Below are 24,978 nucleotides of genomic sequence, written 5' to 3'. Positions count from 1 at the left end.
TATCCACTCCTAGAGTCTTTAAAAAAGCATTCCCTCTCTCCTGGGGTCTAATTTATTAAACATTGTCTGGTTCTCAAAAAGATCCTGCCTATGGCCCTGCCTTAGGTTTGGGGCTCCAAGCTTCTCTATTTCAGGAATGTGGGGTTCCAATTATGGCTATAAATGCTTCCCTTCAGTTCTGAGTTTTCACAGCTCTCCTCCTTCAGCTGTGTAGATCAAGTCCTGGCCTCCATGGCCTGCAAACTCTGTTCTTTAAGTTCAGGGTTTTCGCAGCCCTCCTTCTGGGGACTGTGACCTTACTGAGTTCTTTCTCTCAGCAATCTCTAAGGTGACCAGATGTCCAGATAAAATCAGGACCGTCCTGATTTCTAGGTGTTTGTCCTGCGTCCCAACCGATCTTTGGTCGGGACACAATTTGTCCCGATATTTCATTCCACTGGCCTTATTTATTTATTTATTTTTATGTGCTCTGCCGGCAGCACTCAGCTTTTTTTTTTTCTCTCTTGCTACTCTGCCAGTGGATCCCCCACCCCCCCAATGTGTCCCAATATTTTCTCCCTCTCATCTGGTCACCCTAGCAAGCTCTCCTTCACTGGACTTGGAGCCTTCTTTTTGGTTCACCCAAATAATCATCTGACCAGTCCTTTGACCCTTCCCAGGTGGAACTAGTAACCCCAAACACCTGACCTCTGAACAATGCTCCTGGCCCCAAGCCTTTAAAGGAACAATAGCCTGGATTTTCCTACTCTTTCTCTCACCCAGGGACTACTCCTTGGGACCATCTTCCTCTCAGCCAATGTCTTTTTTTGATTATTCCTTCACCTTTCATTTTTCTTACCCCTTTCCAGGTACCTGGGGAACTGGCCTCTCAGACTGTCTGCTCCAGGTCAGTACTCTGTAACAGACTCCATTGATTGCGATGGGCAATGGATCAGACCTAGCTGAGTGCTAGGATCGGAAACCTCTAAGGAACACTTACCGTATATACTCGATCATAAGCCGGTTCATTTATAAGCCGACCCCCCGCAAGATGAATAAGTACATATGGCGAATAGAGACGAATGACAATTCTCTGAAATAAAGATCTGCTGGTGGACAAATAGGAATAAAAGGCTTAGTCTACAGCCAATATTATTTACAACGATCAGTTCACGAGAATCATCCCATCCTTGTTTACAAAAATATTATTATTATTCAAGTGCTTTCTCTTGTCAATTCCAGTTAGGTGTGTGTGTGCCGTATGCACAGTTGTCTGAAGGTTTTTCCCATTGCAGCTCCTGTTGGATCAGCTGTGGAGCTCCCTGGAGCGGCACCTCCATGGTGGTGAATATATGACCCTGCCAACCTGGTGTCTCCTCAGTTCCTTCTTACCGCCAGTGACGGTCATTGAAACTGCGGTGGCTTGCTTTTGCAAGTGCTCCCCTAGTTCTCCTAGTAGCTTTGTGTATATAGTTTAATAGTTTAACAGTTGTATAGTTTTAATAGTTAGTTGGTGGATGGTCCTGGGGGAATTCTGCATTACTGTGCATGTGCACAATTTATGTCCCCCACAGATTTCTTTGCTTCCCTGCAGAAAAATGACTTTCTGATGGGGAAGCAAAGGGAAGCCACAAGACTGGTTGAGACCCTCCCCAACAGTATGTTTTGGGTGCCTAGGGCAGACAACAGAGAGGTAAATCACTGTGGGGCAGGGGGCGGGACTGGGGAAGACTCAGCTGGTGGCTCTTACCCTGTACCGGGCTCAGCTGCTAGTCCTGGCTGGGTTGAGGAGGACAGGACTTCCTCATTCGTGCATCCAGATCCACGTCAGACCCACCCCCAGATTTCTCCCATGGCTGTAGGAAGCCCTGCAAATTCTCTACCTCCTCTCGCCCCCTCTCCCCAGCACACTTCCTGCCCCCATCACTCCTCTGCAGAGGGAAGGATCACTGTGCAGGGAGCTGCTCCCCCCTTCACCCAAGCCCAACCAGATGCATCTGGACCCCCTCGCTGGGTCTCCCATGCCAAGACCCCCCTGCCGAGCTCTATCCCTCCCCCAGATCCCCCCACTGAGTGCCAACAACCTTCACCTGGACTCCCCTGCAGAGTCCCATTACCTTTGCACCTAGAACCCCACCACAAGGCCCTGTGCATCCAGATCCCCCACTGAGCTGCCTGCACCCAGATTGCCCCACACAGAACCCACACCTGGATCCCCCCCACACTAAGCCTCTCCACACTTGGATCCTGCCTTGCTGAACCTGATTGCCCACACCTGGTCTGTTCCTTGCACTGTGTCAGGGTTAGGTGCAGCCTCATCGCTGAGTCCGTGACCCGGGGAAGCTGCACAGTGTGCTCCCCAGTGCCATGCTGAAGCCTTCATATTTATTTGACAAATAAAATTTGCAGAATTTGGAGAATTTTAAAATATTGTGCACAGAAATTTTAATTTTTTGGTGCAGAATTTTTAATATTTTGGCAGAGAATGCCCTCAGGAGTAAGCGGTGTAGAAGTGGAGGTTTTTCCCCCCACCCCAGCTTTTCTGTTCCTCCTTGGGGTTGCCTCGATTCCAAGGCTTTAAAACTTGCAGAACTTGCCACAAGCCCATGCCCATAGGCGACCCCCACAATTCTTGTGTCAAGTGTCTAGGGGAGGTGTACCAAATGGAATGGTGCAAGATCTGCCAGGGGTTCTGTCCCAGGATGAAGAAGGAGTGTGACTTTTGTCTCAAACAGCTCCTGATGAAGGCGGGTCTTTGTCCGCAACCAGCCTCGGGCTGACAGGATCTGGCACTGGGCTCCTCTATGTGGAGTGCTCCAGCTTCCATGTGCAAAGCAGGGCCAAGGAAGGACTCTGAGCATAGAGACTCTCGGCACCTGTGCTCTCTGGCACAGAAGCTGGCAGAGGCGATGCGACACCGCTGTCACTTCCCAGTGCCACAGAAGCAGCATAGGAAGATTGATGGTGTGCTTGCCTGCACTGAGAGCTGTCACGTTGGACAGTGCCACTTCAGTGCATCCTAGAGAGGAGCACCCAGTGCTGGCAGCCCAGGAGGCGGCACTGTTGACTTTGGCCCCACAAGGGGGGGCCATTGAGTCTGGGTGCCAGTGAACTCTCCTGGTCAAGAGTGTCAGGTGGAGGACATCAAGTTGCCATCCACCCTGGACACCTTCAAGGCCGCACAGGACTTAATTGCCATGACAGAGCCACAGTCCCCGGCCACTCAGGACAAGCCTTCGGTGTTGTAGAACGCAGCACCATCTAGAAGCATGCCCCCGATGCTAATGCAAAGATCGCCTCAATGGTCCCTGATTCTATCTCTGAGGCACCGATCCCCAATACTGACCAGACGGCACTGCTCTCCATCATGGCACTGCGCCCCATCATGGCATTGATCCTGGTTTTGGCACTGCTCTACATCATGTTACTGCTCCATGTCATGGCACCGCTTCTGGTCACAGCACCACTCCCAGCCTCACAGCACCGATCCTTGGTGAAGCTCCAGTTGGCACCGCCCTGGCCTTTGTGGTCCAGGTCTTTGTCATCAGACTTGGAGGTGTAGTCCCATTAATCTCAGCGCAGATGACATAGGTTTGACCGCTGCAGGCTGGAAGTGGGCGTGGGGCCATGGCAGGCGCAGTGGGAAGGGCACACGCAATGGCCCTTCTGGACCCCATGGGCCTACCACCAAGTCTAGGGCACTCACTCTAGGGACTCTCACTCAGTGGTGTCAGAACCACAAGTGCCCCCAGAATTGGTGAGTCGTCCCACCCCTCGGGGCTCTGAGATGACACCGGTGCGAGTCGTGCAGCTGCCCCTGGATCCTGTCCCCACCACCGGCACTGTCCCTGCGGTGGTCAGAGTGGAGACTGAGGCCATGCAGGATGCTCCCAGGGACCCAGAGGGACAAGAGGACCCTGTTCCCCGCTGGCAACATTGGCATCTTCCCCAGATGAGGTGATTGCAGGGACCTCCTCCACCAGACTTCCCCTAATAGACAGTTCTGCGCAGCAGGACCTGCTGTGCAGGGTGGCGTGCAACATAGGGCAGCAGGCCGAGGAGGTGGTCGAGCCAGAGGACCCAATGGTGGACATCCTGGCTCTGGAAGGGCCATCAAGGGTGGCATTGCCCCTCATTAAAACTATTCAGGCCATCACCAAGACCCTGTGGCGGACCCTCGCCTCCATTCCTCTAACTGCTAAGGGAGTCAAGAGGAAGTACTTTGTCCCCTCTAAGGGGTACGAGTACCTTTACACGCACCCGCAGTCCTGTTTGTTGGTGGTGGCTGCAGTGAATGAGCGTGAGAGGTAGGAGCAGCAGGGTCTGACTCCCAAGTCTAAGGACTCTAAAAGTTTGGGCCTTTTTGGCTGGAAGGAACACTTGACTAGGGGATTCCAGCTCAGGATTGCTAACCAACAGGCAATCCTGAGTAGATAGAACTTTAATTTCTGGAGCTCTATGTTAGAGTGCAAGGAGCTAGTACCCACGAAGTCCAAGAAAGAGTTTGGGGCAATTGTTGACAAGGGCAAGGCAGTGGTACGGACCTCTTTACAGGCCTCACTGGACACTGCAAACTCGGCTGAGCGCACCTTGTCCTAGGGAATTGCCATGAGGTGAAGCTCATGGCTCCAGGCCTCTGGGCTTCCCCCAGAGGTGCAAAAGACCTTACAGGATCTGCCGTTTGATGGCACAGGCTTGTCTGCAGAGCAAACTGACTCCAGACTTCATAGCCTTAAGGATTCATGGGTCATACTCAAGTTGCTGGGGGTTCACACCCCGGCCACTCCGCGCAAACATTTTAAGCCACAGCTGGTGCAACTTTTTTACCCTCTCTGACCTAGGCAAGACTTCTCTAGGAAGTGTGACGGGAGCAGCAGGCGCAAGCCTTCCCAGTTCCTGCCTAGCCAAGGCCAGGGTCAGGCGTGCCCTTCATCAGGCTCTAAGCAAACCTTTTGAAGGTGCGCCCGGGGACGACTCACCAGCCTACAGACCGAATCCTTATCCCTGTATCCTGAACCATCTGTCCCACTTCTACTGTGCTTGGTCACAAATAACATCAGACCGCTGAGTCCTTTCCACAGTAGAAGTGGGATATTCTCTCCCATTCTGCTCCTCCCCTTCCCCATCCCTCTTCAGGGACCCTTCTCACAAGCATGTCTTCATGCAGGAGGTCCACACGCTCCTCACCACAGGGGCAGTGGAGGGGGTTCCTCAGGAGCTAAGGGGCAGGGGATTCTGCTCCCATTATTTCCTAATCCTCAAAGCCAAAGGGGGCCCCAGACCCATCCTTGACCTGCGAGGCCTCATTCGCTTCATGAAAAAGCTGAAATTTTGCATGGTCTCCCTGAACACAATTATCACTTTTCTGGATCTGGGAGAACGGTCCGCCACCCTGGACCTCAAGGATGCATACTTCCATATTTTGATATGGCCTGCCCACAGACACTTCCTCAGGTTTGTGGTCTGTCACAAGCATTACCAATTTATGGTCCTTCACTTCAGTCTGTCCACGCCTCTTTGAGTGTTCACCCAAGTGCACATCAGTTGTGGCCCTTCCTACACTGGAGGCAGGTGCAGGTATACCCTTACCTTGACGACTGGCTGCTCAGGGGACAGTCCAGGGACCAAGTGGAAGCACAGGTCCACTTTTTGAGATCCACCTTCAACAAGTTGGGTCTCCTCCTCAACGAGAATAAGTTGACCCTGTCACCAACTCAAAGGATAGAGTTTATCGTGGTGGTGTTGGGCTCTGGCCAGGTCAGAGCATTCCTGCCGGAGGCTCTTTTCCAAGCAATGATGGACATCCTACAAGGCCTCAGTTGGTACCCTACCACCACAGCAAGGGATTGTCTGAGGCTATTTGGCCACATGACAGCATGCGCATGCATCTCAGATCTTTCTAAGCTTGGCTAGTGTCAGCTTACTGTCTGGGGTGCGACAGCCTGGACTCAGCGGTCACCCTTTCGGTGCAGGTCCTCAAGTCCCTCTGCTGATGGCTCAACCTGCAGGAGGTGTGCAAGGGAGTCCCCTTCCGCAGATTCCAGCCCTCTCCGTCTCTGGTAACGGACACGTCAGTGCTGGAATGGGGTACGCACCCGGGAGGCCTTCAGACACAGGGCCTCTCATCTCAAGATAAGCTGTCACTCCACATCAACATCAAGGACTTGAGGGCAGTCTGATGAGCATGCCAAACCTTCCAAGCTCATCTGCAAGAGAAGTGCGAGAGAGTCATTACGGACAACACAATTGTGATGTTTTACATAGACAAGCAGGGTGGAGCCCATTCCTCTCCCCTATGTCGGGACGCCCTCAAGCTGTGGGAGTTCTGCATAGCTCACTCCATTCACCCAGAAGTATCCTACCACCCAGGTTCCCAGAAGGAGCTGGTGAATTACCTCAGCAGATGCTTCCACATCCATCTGCCTGGATGTGATACACAGTGTTTTCCAGAGGTGGGGAATTCCCCAGATCAACCTCTTTGCCACACGAGGCAACAGAAAGTGCCCACAGTTCTGCTCCTTCTGAAATCACAGTCCGGACTCTCTCATGGATGCATTTCTCCTCCCCTGGATGGAACATCTGCTGTACGTGTTCCCACCATTCCCACTTGTGTACAAGATCCTGCTCAAGATTCACAGAGACAAGGCGGGGGTCATACTGGTGGCGCCAGTGTGGCCTCGCCAACACTGGTTCACCACACTACTGGAGCTGTCGGTGGTCGCACCGATCACATTGCCTTTGGTCCCGGACCTGATTACCCAGGATCACAGTCACCTTCACCACCCCAACGTCCAGTCCCTCCACCTCATGGCTTGGAAGCTTCATGGTTAAACCCTATGGAACGCATGTGCTCTGAGCTGGTTAGGGAGGTCCTGCTTGGTAGCAGGAAGCCCTCCACCAGAGCCACCTACCTGGCCAAGTGGAAAAGGTTCGCAACGTGGTGTGCCCAGAGCCGCTCAGCACCAATGCAGGGCCCCCCACCATTTACCCCGGAATACCTACTGCACTTAAAACAGCAGGGTCTGCAGCATCATCCATCAAGGTGCATTTGGCAGCTATCTCTGCCTTCTACCTGGGTCTTCACCACCCCCGTGATTGGCCATTTCCTTAAGGGTCTGGAAAGGCTCTACTCAAAGGTTAGACAGCTGATCCCGGTGTGAGACCTCAACCTGGTACTTTCCAGACTAACAGGGCTCCTGTTTGAACCACTGGCAACTTGTTTGCTCATTTACTTGTCATGGAAGGTGGCCTTCCAAGTTGCCATTACTTCAGTGAGGAGGGTTTTGGACCTAAAAGCCCTCACCTCCAACCCTCCCTACAAGGTTTTCTTTAGGGACAAGGTCCAACTTCGGCCTCACCCTGCCTTCCTTTCAAAGGTTGTGTCCCAATTCCACTCTAATCAGGACATTTTTCTACCTGTCTTTTACCCTAAGCTGAGAACAGAGGCTTCACTCACTGGACATTTGCCGAGCACCGGTCTTTTACATTGAAAACACGAAGCCGTTCTGTATGTCAAACCAGCTATTCATGGTGGTAGCAAACTGGGTGAAAGGACTCCTGGTGTTGTCACAGAGGATTCGTCATGGATCACATCCTGTATCTGGACATGCTACGAGCAAGCAAAAGTTTCAGCTCTGTCACTAATGGCGCATTCCACAAAGGTGCAGGCCTCCTCAGTGGCATTCCTGGCCCAGGTCCCAATACAAGAAATCTGCAGGGTGGTGATGCGGTCCTCGGGTCACACTTGTACCTCTCATTACACCATTACCCAGCATGCTAGGGATGATGCAGCATTTGGCAGAGTGGTGCTCCAGTCAGCGATTCCATAATTCTGACCCCACCTCCGGGGTTGGGCTTGGGAGTCACCTAACTCGAATCAACATGAACAAACACTCGAAGAAGAAAGAACAGTTACTTACTTTCTCATAACTGTTCTTCGAGTTGTGCTGCTCATGTCCCACCTACCTTCCCCTCTGTCGGAGTAACCGACAAGAAGGAACTGAGATGGCGCCGGGTCAGCAGAGTCATATATTCACCACGTGGAAGTGCCACTCCAGGGGGCTCGACAGCTGAACCGACGGGTGCTACTAGAGGAAAAACTTTCCTACAACTGTGCACGCAGCACACATGCACACCTAACTGGAATGGACATGAGAAAGCACTTGAAGAACAACAGTTACGAGAAAATGAGTAACCGTTTTTTCCTGGCAGCATCCTGAAGGAAAGTAAGACTGATATTTTATGGCTATTGAGTGTGAGAAATACAAGAAGCAGGGGAGGACTAAAGCAGGAACTTCAGGATTTAGCCAATGGTTTTGAGGGGTCCTGCAGTGAGAGAAGTGTGTAGTGCTTGTAGAAATGGCCTTGGTAGGCTGTCCCACTTAGAAGGAAGATGAAGAACTCAGGAGTGAGAGATAGGTGGAAGTTCAACTAGGGAAGATAGGAGGCAAGTGCCTGAGTAATGTGATTGGTAACCAGCCCTCTATCTGACCCTGCAATATCAACTTTGCTGGAGGGGAAGGCTTATCAAGGGTTATGTAGTATCAGTGGCTAGTACTGTTAAACTGTATGACTGTGAGCGATTTGCATTATCAAGGAATGCAATAAAAAAGTTCAGAAAAACATAAAAAAACTTGAAAAAGGGGAAAGTCCTCTAGGGTTCTTAACTAACCTTTTAGGATGTCTACCCCAAAGGGTCATTTCCCAGCCCTTCCTTCACTCAGCACAGTTGGTGGTGGCTGGCCAAGGAAATAGGAACATGTAACACGGTTCTGACTAGGGCAGTATGCTCCACTTGCATTTATTGGTGTCCTGGGAGTGACTACACAATCCCTCCCAGAGTTCCTCCGGAGGCTGTGTGACTCCATAACTCTCTGATTGCAAACTGGAGTCCCAGCAGGAACTGTCTTAAGGTTCCTTTTTAGTTGGCAGCTTCCAACACTCAAACCTGAAATGTGACTTCATAAATGTGCATGCAGTATGGCCTTTATTATAAATCCCAAGATTACTGTAGTATAGCTGTACTACTGGTTTGTGGTCTGACTTGTTTAGAGCAAGAAATAAGCAGGTGTTGATTGCTTACTTGAAAGAAATAAAACAAACACTTGGCCTGCTAAACAAATGACTTTAGCTGCCTATGAGCCATCTGCATGTGGATGCCTAAAACCCACACATAAAATGTGAAAGGAGAGATCCAGCTTATCTGTCAGGGCTGTGAAAATATGTTTAAAAATGAAAAGCTCTTTGCCAGGATTTATACAGACTAAACTAATGATAATGAACCTACCAACTCTACAGGAATATACCATACAATAACAACACAATCGTGATGAAGGCATTTTGGTGTTTGTCATCCCAGATGACATGGAATTCAGTTTTTTAAAAGAGTTTAGATTTTTTCCTCTCTTTTTCCCGTTCACTTGTCATGTACCTCTATAGGGCACAGTTTGAGGTTGTTTGAATGCCCAGAGCAGTTCAAATCAGCCAGTGTAAAGTCCAGGTTCCCTTGACCTTCTCTCCTCCAAATTCCCTGAACCTGGTGCTCCTTCCTACACCTCTCTTCCCCCACCAAATTTCCCATCTCTGCTGTACTTCACGTTCCCCTGCATATACCTGTCAGTTTCTCCCTCTCTTTGCTCTCCCTGACTGCACACATACATACTGTAGCTTTCCCCCTGCCTTTCGCATCCCATGTTTCCCTACAAACACCCTTTCCTGTTGAGTAGATCTGGTGTAACATCTAGCCTTTGAAAATAAATATATAAGATTCATGATAATTTTTGCCATTAATCTTCCTAACTGAAAGTTCATCTGTCAGTAGAAGCTTGTGGATAAAAATCTTCAGAGAAATTCCTGAAAAATTACCAGTTTTCAAAATGGCTTCCATATCCCATTGTTTTCAGTAGACTTGAGGCTATAGCTGCCCTTGAGTAAGGTGTCCTCTTTCAAATAGCCACTGCCTCCAACTGTTTTCAGTGAGAGTGAACTCAACAGTCACCTTTGTTAAGAACAGACCTACTGAGAACGGTTGGCGATAGGTTGCTATTTTGAGAAGGGCTTCTAATTGCTGGCAAGTTACAACCTCAGTCCCGCTGAGATAAATGAGAGATGGTAGCCACTTTGAAAGAGAGCGGTTCTATGTGGAATTCTTTGCTGTAGAACATAATTTGGCAGCCCTTGCTGAAGCAGATACTTTCAGTTATGAGGAATAAAGAAAAAATGTCCATCATAAAAAACCAAAAACCCTTCATATGTAGCATAAGATTTCTGTGAGTTTAACTACAAAAGAAGTCTGTGTTGATCTGTTATTAAGATAATTCAAGAAAAAGAAATAGTCTGAGACTGGGTGCTGAAATTCTTAAAGGACCCTTTTGAAATTAATTTTAACTAATAAGATAATTACCCAATTTACTTGTAAATTCTCAGAAAAATCATTCTTATTCAAAGAGTGAGTCCTGTAATTTTGAAGAGGATACGCTGTTTTCTTCATACATGACAAACCTGCAAATCCCTGCTTTTGGTGCAAAACTCATCCTTAGCTATGGAATCAGGGAATCACGAGCAGGGATTCCTCATATAATTTGTATTAGAGATGTGCAGAAAGAGCCCAGACTTAGCTACTATGTCTTTCAGCTCCTCTGACCCCCTCCCCTCCATTTTCATCTGTTCCTCCTTTACATTGTAAGCTCTTTGAGGCAGGGACTGTGCCTTCCCATATGTCTGTATATCAACTAGTATATTATGAGTGATACTGTTATATAGATAACAAATTTTGATGATGATGATAAGCAGCAAGAAAACCATCCCTGCTGTGTCTGGATACTGTAGCTCAGAAGGTATTTATACAAAAAGCAAAAAAAGCTGTTCTGTATTCTCTGAACACAACTGACCTTGCTGAAAACTGCAGCTTCTCATAAACCCAAACCTCTCTGGTTTTCATATGGCTGGATGTGCCCTTCCAAGCAGGACACAATCTAAGTTCGTACAGAATGTGTGGCTGTATGTGGCAGCTCTTAGGCTGGTCACATGCTGAACCAAGTTAAGAAGCTGAACTTTACTTTAAAAAAAAAATTGTATACTTTTATGGTTGTAAGAAAATCATCTAAACATGATCTGAGTGCAAACCAATAGGTGAACTGATTGGGCAGGAGAGTGCTGAGCTAATACGTGTGAGTGAATTCAGTGAGCAGGCTAGAAGGAGTTATTTAATATACAGGAAGGTGTGTGTGAATTGATTTAATGTAGAGGAGGATGCAGATGAACTGATTTAGTAGGCGGTGTGAATAGATTGACTAGGTGGGAGGAGAAAAGTCAATAGATTTAGTATGTAGGTGGGTGTGAATTGATTTAATAGGCAAGAGAATAGGTGCAAATTTGATTTAGAGCCAGATTTTTTAAAGTATTTAGGTGCTTAAAGATGCAGATAGGCACCTAGTGGGATTTTCAAAAGTGCCTAAAAGTAGCTTTTCAAATCCCACTAGATGCCTAACCGCTTATTTAGGCACCTCAACATCTCTGAAAATCTGGCCCTTAGTGGGAGGCTAGTGATGAATTGACTGGGTAAACTGGATCCTAGAATTTACAAATGTCCTTTCATAGGCATCCTTTTGTTTACAAAACATAGCACTATTGAGATCCTGTTCATTCCTGCCCAAAACTTTTGTATCTCTTTATCCTTTCTAATAACAAACTATTTGTTCAAGATGTTGTTATGAAATCTAACTCCATGTAGGTATTTATATCATACATGGCCATCAGTGTGAATTATTATTGCTGTGCTGAAATTGTAGTCTAAAATGTCACTAGAAAAATCAAATGAAAGGTAAACTAGTCCCTGCTGTTAACTATGGAATGTATTCAGTTTATTTCATCAGGCCATAATGAATTCCTGATAGAGTGTATAGAACTCTGAATTTAAACTTGTATATAAAAGGATTCCATTTACACAATATGTGGATTTATACAATTTTTTTTTGTTTTTTGGTAAACACTAATCTGAATTCTAGCTCAGCTGAGCTTTTAAATATTTGCAAGTCAAAAGTGACAAGGTATTTTTTATTTCAGTAGAAACATATTAAACAGTAAACCTACTTGCAGTGACTGCAGCATGCATTCTTTAAGCAAATGTTTAACAAAGAGTTCCTTTGTGTTATAAATTACTTTATTTCATAATCAGATCCATTCCTGTTTTACATGTCAACCTTCCATTAGATTTAATTCATTTCAAGGGGCTGCCAATTTTGTGCATAGCTTTTGGCGCACAACAAATTGTTTTTGTGTTTTTCATAATCAGACTATGCTTTCAACGGGAATTTGTCTCAGTGATAAGCTCAGTCAGACTGTTGTGCTGTTGGAAGTCGTATTGCCATTTACCAATGGAAAGCAGCACATTATATGAACCATTTTTTCTTCATAAATGGGCTAATCCGATTGTTTCTGTTTGTATAGAATCCTGTGGCCAAGCAGAGAGATAGATGGTAAATAAATTACAGAAATTACAGAAGTTATAGAAAATAATTCTTTCCACTTCTATAGTGGCTTTCATGCAAAAATTTAAAAGCATTTTACAAACATTGATTTGTGAACCATCACAATTCCCCAGTAAGTGTTATCCATCCCTATTTTACAGAGGGGGAAATGAACACACAGAAATGTTAAGTAGCTTGCCCAAGGTCAGATAGGAAGCCAGTAGCAGCACCAGGAACAGAATTTAGTACTCCTGACTCTCAGGCCTGTGCTGTACCACTAGACCACACTTCCTCCTCTTTAAAGAGTGAAAAGACCCACTATTATTAGTAGGCCCTCCCAAGGGTTCAGACACAGACACACACACAAGTGGGGGGAAAGGAAATCCATCCACAATGGGGAAGGCAGACATGCAGGCAAGGTGCAAGAATTCCAGGTGGGTAAGGCAGTGCCTATAGGAGAAGACATTATTGAAACAAAGAAAGCTGGTAAATCCTACATCTCACAGCCTTTCAGGACTGCAATGCACTGGAAAAAAAACTGTAAGAGGAAAAATACACCTTTTACCAGCAGAATTGTGCATAATATGCACATTTGAAACAAGCAGAAAGCACAGAAAGTGATGAGACTGGAGGATACTACTACAAAGTGCAATAAAGACACATAAGCTGCTTCAGATTCCAAATAAAGTGCCTGAAAAAGATTCAAGAAGGCAAGAACAAGTTGATGGATTTCTAAAAATGAGGTTTAAAAATCTGTTTAAACATTCAGCTCCTGAGAGTGCTAGTGAAGATGTGGTAGAAATAGAGATACAAAATGAAACTGTTTGAGGGACCCCCAATGTTCATTGACACTAGAATACAGAAGAGACAGAACCTTCCATTCCCAGTTCTTCAGAAACTCAACAGAGAAAAATAAAAAGTACTTTAAGGAGGAAAAGTTGCACAAAACCACAAAGAATCTGGGAAAAACAGCTCCAAGTTGGAGCAATCCTTTAAGAACTGTGGAAAAGCAGACTGCCTTAGCACCATTAAATGGGGACAAAGGAACCTTTTCAACCTGACCATAGTTAGGAGGGTGGTGAAGCACTGCAATCAGGGGCGGCTCTAGGCATTTTGCCGCCCCAAGCACGGCAGGCAGGCTGCTTTTGGTGGCTTGCCTGCGGAGGGTCCGCTGGTCCTGCAGCTTTGGCAGACCTCCCGCAGGCGTGCCTGCGGGAGGTCTGCCAAAGCTGCAGGACCAGCGGACCCTCCGCAGGCAAGCCACCAAAAGCAGCCTGCCTGCTGTCCTCACGGCGCTGGCAGAGCGCTCCTTGCGGCTTGCTGCCCCAAGCACATGCTTGGCGTGCTGGGGCCTGGAGCCGCCCCTGACTGGAATGGGCTGCTTAGGGAGGTCGTAGAATCTCCATCCTTAAAGGTTTTTAAGGCCTGGCTTGATAAAGCACTGGTTTGGATGGTTTAGTTGTTGTTGGTCCTGCTTTGAGCAGGGGATTGGACTAGATGACCTTCTGAGGCCTCTTCCAACCCTGCTAATCTATGATTCTATGACAACCAGTGAAGAAGAGCTGCAAGCAAGAGAACTGTAAGCTCAGAATTGAAGGAGCTAATGTTTGTTAGGCCTTGATGTGTTTTTAAAACATTGAGGAGGAATGTAATGATGTGTCTTTTTAAGGGCTTCCATATTGTGATCTGCCAACCACAGCACTGCTTGTCTAGTGAGTGAGTTGGAGTGTGGAACAGATGTTGCATGTCTGATAATAAAATAGCTTAACTGTGTTTGTGTAGATTTACCTCCATAGGACATTACAGACTAAATTACCGAGGCCTCTTTCCACAATAAGCATTTCAAAAAATACTCTCAGAGATATTGCTATTCAACTTGCCCAATGAGTTTTGATGATGCTAAAGACCTTGTATGGAGATTGGATTGTGGACAAAAGGAGTCCACGCTAGGTAGACTGATGGATAGGGATGACTGAATATGGTGCATTCTTGTATTTTTAAGAGTAGAACACAAGCAAAAATTTAGAAAACTATCTAAACAGCCAAAGACATCCAGTTGTATTTTTTCCACAGCTGTAGCATTGAGTTGCAGATATGCAGCAATGTATGTACATTAGGTTTCAATCCTGTGAGGTGCTAAAAACCTCCAATAAACGACTTGAATGAGAATTGAGGGCCCTTGGTGTTTAGAACCTTGTAGAATCTAGCCCTGATTCTGTGTTAATAGATGGGCCTCTCTCCTCTTTCATTCTTAAAAAAGTTCACATCTCTAAATCATTTCTGAATGTAATAAATACAGTACCAATGAAACTTGCACCTGGCACTTCCCTGGCCAAATGTAACAGGAGATTGTTAACATAAAGCACAGTGTGTTTTTTTCATGAACCTGACTGTTTCAGTCAAACACAGATGATATTTCATTATCCTATAGTCTTGATCAGCAAATTACCTTAAAAAGAGCCTACTCTTCTTATCGTTATTATTTAAAACAAGATAATTTGTTTCAAATAAATTTTATTAACAATTATTGGGATGAGAAGAATTTGAGTAGAAATGGGCCTGATCCTAAAGTCCATATCAGAACATTGCAGAGGTGTTTGGAATCCAAATGCAGCTATAGATCCAATTTTGCAAATGGCCCAGCAGGTCTTGAACCCAGGTCTGCCAGACAACAGACAGCTCCGTGCTGCCCCCAGCAGCAGCTATAATGAATTTGTGCTCCGTTACTCACAACTCACTGTGGACATAGACCACGGGAAGTCCTGCCTCATGGGGTCTGACAGGCAGCAGACTCCTGGCTCCTGATTGGCTCCCTGACCTTTATAAAACCAAGTGGCATTCCAGAAAATATCCAGGCAATGGTGCATATCTCTTGTAGCTGCCATGATCATTCTTGCTCCCTGTTCTTGAACTTCTGGCTTTGACTTTGCCTTGATTTGGACATTGCCTCCTGACACGGATCCTGAAACCTGACTTGGACTCTGATCTTTGGTATTGACTCTGACCTGGAATTTGAATATGAATGCCTCTGATACTCTCAGCCTCAGGTTTAATCCTGCTCTGGCCCTTGGTCCTGACTGCTCTTGTCAGGATCTGACAGTTTTTTCTGGATCACCCTAGCCTGTGTCGATGACCTACCATGGAGGCAGCAGGCCACTCCTTGCCTGGCATGTCCCAGAGACTATGGGAGACGTCTGAATGGGTTGACCACTCCCAGGAGGAGATCCCCACACTTCAAATCCAAGTATCGCAGCTCACAACAGAGAACCAAGCTCTGCACAGGCAATCCACCCAGCTTCATAATGACAATGTGGCACTGCAGGCCCAGCTGGCACAGCATGCCTCAGATAACCAGCTGCTACAAAAGCAGGCAGCCCAGCTGCAGGACAAGAATGCTGCACTATGAGCATGTACTGTGGCTGTGTACCCAGACCCACTCTTTCTCCCAGAACATTTTATTGGGCACCACCAAAAATTTAAGGGGATTATTAACCAAAGCTGCCTGCTGTTTCTACGCCACCTCTAATTCTGCCCCACCGACCAAGCAAAAGCAGGACTCATTATTAAGGTTAAGATTCTCTCACAGGTATTTTTAGTAAAAGTCACGGACAGGTCGTGGGAAATAAACAAAAATTCTCGGAAGACTGCAACCTGTCCCTGACTTTACTAAAAATACCCTGGGGGTTGGGGGGGACTAACAGTCAGAGCTCTGCCAGGGGCTGACCTCTGCCCACTGCTCCAGCCCCATGGGGCTGACCCAACCTCAGCCACTGGGCTGGCTGCTGGCCAGCTGCTCTGAGGGCCACTTCTTTGGTGGTTGTAGGGTCGACTGCTGGCTGCTGCTCTGGTGGTCCATAGACCACTGCTCTGGTGGCCCCAGGGCTGACAACTGCTCCAACCCGGCCACTGCAGAACAAGTTACAGAGGTCCTGGAAAGTCACGGAATCCATGATCTCCGGGACAAAATTGTAGTCTTCCTCATTCTTAGCTTCCTGACTGGGCCTTGTCCCTGCTCAAATGAGCAGACCCAACACTATCTGACTGGGATGCCTTTCTCCAGGCATTCTTTTGCTATATTTAGCTATTCCTACAATGCCTGCTTGATGGATGTGACCCTATGCAAACTTTAGCAGGGGCAGGGACCGGCCTTCTCCTACACTGCCCGATTTTGGCAACTAGTCTCCAACCCTTAGTGGAATGAAGCAGCCCATCTCTACTAGTTCTGGTCGGAACTATGTGAGAAGATTATGGATGAGCTACCTTGTTTGGAGGACCCGACCAACCTAGATGTCTTTGTTGATGTATATGATGTCAACGATTGGTTCCACAAGCGACGTGAGGAAAGGAAGGCATCTGGATCACCACCCAACCAATGGCCCTTGGTATCCATCTCCAACCTGAACCTATGTAGCTGGATACCACCAGCCATCATGTGACCCCCACCCCCCAAAGAAAAAGAGCTCTGTTGCTGTTGAGGCTGTGTTTCTACTGTGGAGGATCTGGTCATGTTCTTGCCAATTGCCCATCCTGAACTCTTACATGACCCAGTTTGGGAAACGACTCACGTCTAGACCCAGGGGAATGGGTTGGGCGAGCTCTGAGGGAATGAACAGAACAGGTAATCATCAAGTGTTCTATCCCCTGTCTCCCATTCCCTGCTTCTGGCAAACAGAGGTTAGGGACACTATCCCTACCCATCCTGACTAATAGCCATAGATGGATCTATCCTCCATGAATTTATCTAGTTCTTTTTTGAACCCTGTTATAGTCTTCGCCTTCACAACATCCTCTGGCAAAGAGTTCCACAGGTTGACTGTGCGTTGTGTGAAGAAATACTTCCTTTTGTTTATTTTAAACCTGCTGCCTATTAATTTCATTTGGTGACCCCTAATTCTTGTGTTATGAGGAGTAAATAACACTTCCTTATTTATTTTCTCCACACCAGTCATGATTTTATAGACCTCTATCTTCCGCCCTTAGTCATCTCTTTTCCAAGCTGAAAAGTCCCAGCCTCTCCTCATATGGCAGCCATTCTATATCCCTAATAATTTTTATTGCCCTTTACTGAACCTTTTCCAATTCTAGTATATCTTTTTTGAGATGAGGCAACTACATCTGCATGCAGTATTCAAGATGTGGGTGTACCATGGTGTGAAGGAGCTGAGAGACTGCAGCCGGGCACAGCAGGGGTTAAAGAACACCTGTGGGTTCAGCTAGCCCCACCTTGTTATACCTGCAGCCAATGCCAGGTCTGGAGGGGGGAGAAAAGAAGGGAGCCTGGCTCAGTCAGGGGCTGACTGTCAAGAGGCAGGAGCTCTCTGTATTCCTGCCTGAAGGCACAGACCAGCAACCCACCTGCCAATGCAGCCACTGGAGGCAAGTAAAGTCTTTGTCAGCCAAGGGGAACCTACAGACAAGCACCAACTGTGGGGCAACTGTGGGAGCCCCGCCCTAAACGAAAAGGACTTGCATTGGGAGCAGGCCAGGAAAACATGTCCTGAACCGCCCCTCATGGCTGGGAGAAAGATCCATCTCCCCTGTTTAGGAGTTGAGCAACACAGGACCCTGGGCCAGAGCTGAGGGAGACGGAGGGGTCAGGACCCCCTACAGCCCCCCCAGCCAACTATCTAGCCACTAGGCTGCCTGGCCACTAAGGGCCCTATCACAAATGGTGGAGAACACGGGTATCGCCCTAGTCCCTGCTGAAGAAAATTAAAATTTTTTTAAAAAGCACACTAAGGAGAGAGAGGGAGACAAAGTCCTGAGAACAAATCCTTGAATGTAGATGGAACAGCTGCTGAAATGGATGGCTGAGCAAAACATCCACCATCAACAGCAACAACAATTCCTGCAGCAGATGGCCATGCAGCAGCAGCAGCTAATTCACGAACTGGCAGCTCAATAGCAGCAGCAGCAGCTGGTCCAACAGGTGGCATCCATTTTGTGACCCACAGCTCCAACAGAGCTGCCTAACCCTGCCCCTATCCAACTTGCCAAAATGGGGCCTGAAAATGATCCTGAGGCTTCTTAGAGACCTTCGAGCGAGTGGCCACGATAGCCTGGTGGCCCTGAGACCAGTGGGCTGCAGTAGTGACCCCGTGCTTAACTGGGGTAGCACAGATCACATACTGTGCTTTACACCCCACTGCCACCCAGGACTATGCCCAAATTAAGGCAGCAATCCTCGACACCGTAAATATCTTGGAGGAAACATACTGGCAATCTTTCCACAAGGAGTGGTACCCACCAGGAGCCTGACCCCACCTGGTCACCCAGAAGCTGCGTAACTCGTGCTAGAGATGGCTCAGAAGCAAAGATGGACGGGCACAGGGTCACTGAGCAGGTCCTGCTAGAATAGTTTGTCCAGATCCTGCTCCCTGGGGGAAGAGAATGGGTATTGTGACATCACCCTAACACCGTGATGGATGCCATCCAACTCATGGAGAACTACCTAGCTGGTAAGTCCCCCATGATGAGGCCCCCTTTGGGGTCAGCTGGAACCAAGAGCCCCATACCCCTAAAGGAGGGAACCACCCACGGACCCCAGGATCATGAGGAACATTGGCCTTCTCCCTCCCTTTCAGAGCTTCAGGGGGCTCAAGGATCCAGGGGTGCCAGGGCTCCCCAACCCAGAGGTCCAGAGCCATTTACCTGCACTCCAGCTTGGGAGACCACAGGTCCATCAGAGGCCCAGCCCAGGCATGTACTTGGTACCCCAACAGGAAACTCCACACGCCACCCAAGATCAGGACCGGTGTTTCACATGTGGTCATTCTAGACACTGGTCCAGAGACTGTTCGTACATGGAATGTAGCTTTGGGAAGATCTGGACTCCACGAGCACAAGAACACCCTGGGGACCCAGCAAAACTGACCATCCTGTGGCTGGTAAATGGGAGATAAGTGATGGGACTAGTTGATTCAGGGTGTGCCCAGACCCTGGTACAAACGACAGTTGTGCCTAATCCTGTCCCAACCCAGGGCACCATCATGTTACAGTGCATGCATGGAGACATGAGGGCCTACCCCTGCAAGGAAGTGACTTTAACAGTGGGGAGACGCAAGGGGTCCCTGATGGTCAGTCTGGCCCTGACCTTGGCCTACCCAATTATTTTAGGCAGAGACTAGAACTATTTTGGGGAATTGTTAGCAGAACTGGTGGAACACCCATCTGGTGGCCACGGGCCCCTACCTCAAACCCTTGGATGGCTTATAGATGCGTCCCTTACAGGGGTGGGAGAGCTTGCTGACCTTGATGAAGGGACTTCCCAGTCCTCAGAGTCAACCCAGGCCCCCTCCCAGCCAGGAAGGGACCTCCCCCGCATTACTCGAATCAGATCCTGACTTGCTTCTCTGATTTTGCGGAGGACCAACTATCTCTTTCTTGAGCAGTAACAGCTAATTTGGACCCCATCATTCTATACATATAGTTGGGATTATGTTTTCCAATGTGCATTACTTTGCATTTATCAACATTGAATTTCATCTACCATTTTTCAGAGGGGTAGCCGTGTTAGTCTATATCCACAAAAACAACAAGGAGTCCGGTGGCACCTTAAAGACTAACAGATTTATTTGGGCATAAGCTTTCGTGGGTAAAACCCCCACTTCTTCAGATGCATGGAATGAAAATTACAGACACAGGCATAAATATACTGACACTTGAAGAGAAGGGCGTTACCTTACAAGTGGAGAACCAGTGTTAACAAGGCCAATTCAGGCAGGGTGGATGTGGGCCACTCCCAATAATTGATGAGAAGATGTCAATACCAAGAGAAGGAAAATTGCTTGTGTAGTGAGCCAGCCACTCCCAGTCCCTATTCAAGCCCAAATTAATGGTGTTAAATTTGCAAATGAATTGTAGTTCTGCAGTTTCTCTTTGAAGTCTGTTTTTGAAGAGTTTTTGTTGCAGGATGGCTACTTTTAAATCTGTTATTGAACGTCCAGGGAGATTGATGTTTTCTCCTACTGGCTTTTGTATGTTACCATTCCTGAAGTCTGATTTGTGTCCATTTATTCTTTTACGTAGAGACTGTCCGGTTTGGCCAATGTACATGGCAGAGGGGCATTGCTAGTACATGATGGTATATATCAAATTGGGAGATGTGCAGGTGAATGAGACCCTGATGGTGTGTCTGGGGCCTCTGATGGTGTCACTAGAGTAGATATGGGGACAGAGTAGGCAACAGGGTTTGTTGCCCAGTCACCTAGTTTTGAGATATCCTTTTGTATCATAGAAGATTAGGGTTGGAAAAGACCTTAGGAGCTCATCTAGTCCAACTTCCTGCTCAAAGCAGGACCAACCCCAACTAAATCACCCCAGGCAGAATTTTGTCAAGCCAGGCCTTAAAAACCTCTAAGGATGGATATTCCACTACTTCTCTATGTAACCCATTCCAGTGCTTTACCACCCTCCCGGTAAAATAGTTTTTCCTAATATCCAATCTAGACCTCCCCCACTGCAACTTGAGACCATTGCTCCTTGTTCTATCATCTGCCACCACTGACAACAGCCTACCTCCATCCTCTTTGGAACCCCACTTCAGGTAGTTGAAGGCTGCTATCAAATCCCCCCTCACTCTTCTCTTCTCCAGACTAAATAAACCCAGTTCCTTCAGCCTATCCTTGTAAGCCATGTGCCCCAGCCCCCTAATCATTTTCGTTGCTCTCCGCTGGCCTCTCTCCAATTTGTCCGCATCCTTTCTGTAGTGGGGGGCCCAAAACTGAACGAAATACTCCAGATGTGGCCTCACCAGTGCCAAATAGAGGGGAATAATCACTTCCCTTGATCTGCTGGCGGTGCTCCTACTAATACAGCCCAATATGCCATTAGCTTTCTTGGCAACAAGGGCACACTGTTGGCTCATATCCAGCTTCTCGTCCACTGTAATCTCCAGGTCCTTTTCTGCAGAACTGCTGCTTAGCCAGTTGGTCCCCAGCATGTAGCACTTCATGGGATTCTTCCGTCCTAAGTGCTAGACTCTGCACTTGTCCTTGTTGAACCTAGGGGCGGCTCTAGGAATTCTGCCACCTCAAGCACGGCAGGCAGGCTGCCTTCGGCGGCTTGCCTGCGGGAGGTCCCCGGTCCCGCGGCTTCAGCGGCTTGCCTGTGGGAGGTCCGCCGAAGCCACGGGACCAGCGGACCCTCTGCAGGCATGCCGCTGAAGCAACCTGCCTGCCGCCCTCGTGGCGACTGGCAGAACGCCCCCCCGTAGCTTGCTGCCCCAGGCACGCGCTTGGCATGCTGGTGCCTGGAGCCGCCCCTGGTTGAACCTCATCAGATTTCTTTTGGCCCAATCCTTCAATTTGTCTAGGTCACTCTGGAACCTATCCCTACCCTCCAGTGTATCTACCTCTTCCCCCAGCTTAGTGTCATCTGTGAACTTGCTGAGGAGAAGAGGCAGCAGGGGCAGGGCCTTGGCAAAAAGTGGACGGGCCATACCCATCCACTTTCAAAAGTGGGAGGGCCATAGCCCCTTGGCCCCCGTTGTTCTGGTGAACCTGGGTTTTTTTCATGTTTGTGTGTACAAACTTCCCTGCAAAAGCTTGTTGAGCACTAATATTTGGATGTGCACCAACAGATTCTAACAGCTGCGCATACAGGTGGTTGAAGATACATGTGCCAAACCCATCTAGACAAATGACCAGTGTGAAAGTGATAGAAAATGAGGTTTTGTATGTGTAAATTTGAGCAACTGTTAGTGTTTGGAAAGCATAGGTATATTTGGGTGTGCTGAGCTGCACACGTACTGACAGGAAGCCAGGTTTTCAAGTCCCTTTAAAAATCAGGTGCTTTAAATGTTTGATAATGCATACTTTGCTGCACCTTGCTGATTAAATGTTTTCATTTATGCTGATCACATTAGGCCTGATTCTCCACTGCTTTGCACCCTTGTGTATCACAGGTGCCAACTTTTCAAAGTGCTGGGGGGTGCTTGACCCCTGGCTGCACCCCAGGCCCTGTCCCCACTCCATTCTTTCCCTCAAGGCCCTACCCATGCCTTGCCTCTTCCTGCCCCTGCTCCACCCCTGCCCCACCTCCTCCTCCGAGTGCACTGCATCCTTGCTCCTCTTCCCTCCTCCCTAGCCTCCTACACACCAGGAAACAGCTGTTCACGGTGGGCAGGAGGCACTGGGAGGAAGGAGGAGGAACTGATCCATGGGTCCTGCCAGAGGGCTGGAGGCACTGGGGTGTGTGTGTGGAGCTGGTAGAAGGGCTGCCTGTGGGTGCTCAGCCCCCACCATTTTCCCCCTGTGGGTGCTCCAGCCCCAGAGTACCCACAGAGTCAGCACCTATGTCATGTATTCATTTACACATGTATAAAATGAATGCCACCCACTGTTAATTTGATTTGGTGGTTTTGTATACCCTCTTTGCACAGCAGAAGTAAATACACAAAGTGCAAGGCACTGGAGAATCAGGCCCACTGACTTTTAATTCACAGAGATAGCACTTAGGATACCGGTGATAAAATAAGCATTTCTTTAGCACTGAATTTGCCCTTATTTCTGATGAGCATATTGTGTTTTGTCCAGTCCCTAGCCAACCATGTTATCGTGGCAATGGTACAGAGTACAGAGGGGTTGTGAAGATGACTGTTTCTGGACACAGTTGCGTGCCCTGGAATTCAGATTTGCTCTACCAAGAACTTCATGTTGACAGTGTTGAAAAAGCTGTGCAGCTGGGCTTGGGACCCTACTCTTACTGCAGGTGAGAACTTTTTGCACACCCAGTGTTTGTAAATCAAAGTATACATTGAACATAACAGTGGTTTGGGAAGAGCGGATTATCGGTGTTATCCATTCAGTGTTATCTTTTGTTGCAGTAACACTGGTTAGTTTCAGAGAGTCTATTCAGAACATGAAATTCATAGACTCACTTTAAACAGCCTAGGAGAATTAGCTCCTCAAGAGGGATCTACATTTAGAAAGTGTAGGATCGTGCAGCTGAAATAAATAGCTAGCTAGGGCTGCCAAAAGAATGTCTAGACTTGAGGGAATGTTAGAAATTTCTGAGCCTTTTAGCTTCCTCATCTCTGGGACCTTTTCCACATGAGTCTAAAAGACAAAACAATACCTCATAGAGTCACACCAGGGGCCTGTAGTTAACTTCATCCTCTCCTCCAGAGAGCGACTGTGATGCTGAATGTTCTGGCAGTTGTCCTCCTCTCCATGCTGGTATTGCACCCTGCCTCTATCTGTAGTGGAGTATCATCAGCACTCTCAGCAGTTACTGCAGCTATGGAGACGAGAGGGTCCATCCAGGAATAGGGTATATGTAAAAATGAAAATCAGAGCTGTGTGGAGAATGGAAGTTCTGTCTCTCAAAGGATTTAAAGATTTTGAAATTTGGTTTCATCCTGAATTGTAAAGAAAACAAAATTGTGAAATTCTTCATGAAGGAAAATTCTGAGGGTGACAAACTGTTTCAGGTCAAAAAGATTTTGTTTTGACAAAATCAGAACATTTCAGTGTTGACTTTTTAGAATGTTTATACTATAATAAAAAACAACAAAATGGAAATTGTTATTTCAAAACAAAAAACCCGGTTTCATTCTAAAAAATTCAAAATAGGATGTTTTGATGTTGTTCATACTTTTCCCGTTTTCTTCTGAAATGAAATTCAAATTAAATCAATACAATTTGATGGAGTGTATCTATTTTAATGGAACTGCATATTCTGGAGGACTATGGTTCCATACCTTTCTCTGACCAGCTCTAGTCAGAACATCTCTTGCGACTGGGCCTTAGGAGTTATCCCTTCCTGTGCCCTCTCTCAGCAGCTGGCCTTTCTCCATGCCTCAGATAAACAAAAGAGAGACAAACAATTTATGTCCATTTTATGGCAAACAGTGGGGATGGGCAAATATCAGACATTTTAGAGATTGGTTCAGATGCTTATCTTGCTATCTGATTTTTGTTTTGTTTTGTTTGGAAATCAGGATAGTAATCTGCAGAGATCAGAATTTCTCATGAAATTTCCTGTAGACCCTGGTTTATTTGAAAATATTATGAAAACATCATTTCTCACAGTGGCTCTTCTTTTGCAGGAACCAGTAAATGCAGAGACCCATAAATAAATTAATAAATAAAATCTGCTTTTTCTGAATCTCCAAAAAGTGTTTCTTGTTTTATCCAGATTGGTTTGATCTTCACAGCTGAGTCCAGATTCAACAAAGCACTTAAGCATCTACTTGAAAACTTCCCAGTTCAGTACATGCTTAAGTGTTTTGCTGAATTGGAGCCAGCTCAGGAGATCAAACCAATCTGACTTCAAAGGGGGTTAAACATGTGCTGAACTTTAAGCATGTGCTAGGCACTCTGCTGAATCAAGGCTTTGTCAGTTTGGTCTCTTTGAGCACAGCATTTGTGTAAAGATTTAAAATACAAGAAAAAAAATCATATATCTGTTTAGGAGCTTGTGTGATCATGTCCTGTACAATGCAGAAAAGAAACAGTAAAGCCCCCTTTTTCCACTTTTTTTTGCTAGCCTATTTTAATTTTTAGGTGGATATCTCCAATTCACTGTGTAA

At 47.2% G+C, this 24,978-nt stretch overlaps 1 protein-coding gene across 1 annotated transcript in view; it reads left to right on the top strand.

Annotated features, from left to right (window-relative positions):
• HGFAC (HGF activator) overlaps positions 1-24,978 on the top strand; it is a 73,291-nt gene that overhangs the window by 32,397 nt on the left and 15,916 nt on the right. Inside the window, exon 8 of the mRNA XM_050947700.1 lies at positions 22,982-23,156. Within this exon, the coding sequence (XP_050803657.1) occupies positions 22,982-23,156 (175 nt within the window). The remainder of the gene's footprint in view (positions 1-22,981; positions 23,157-24,978) is intronic.

Source organism: Gopherus flavomarginatus, chromosome 3 (assembly GCF_025201925.1).
Source record: "Gopherus flavomarginatus isolate rGopFla2 chromosome 3, rGopFla2.mat.asm, whole genome shotgun sequence".
NCBI lineage: Eukaryota > Metazoa > Chordata > Testudines > Testudinidae > Gopherus > Gopherus flavomarginatus.
Note: the sequence above shows the minus strand (reverse complement) of the source record. Positions and strands in the feature narration are given on the sequence as shown.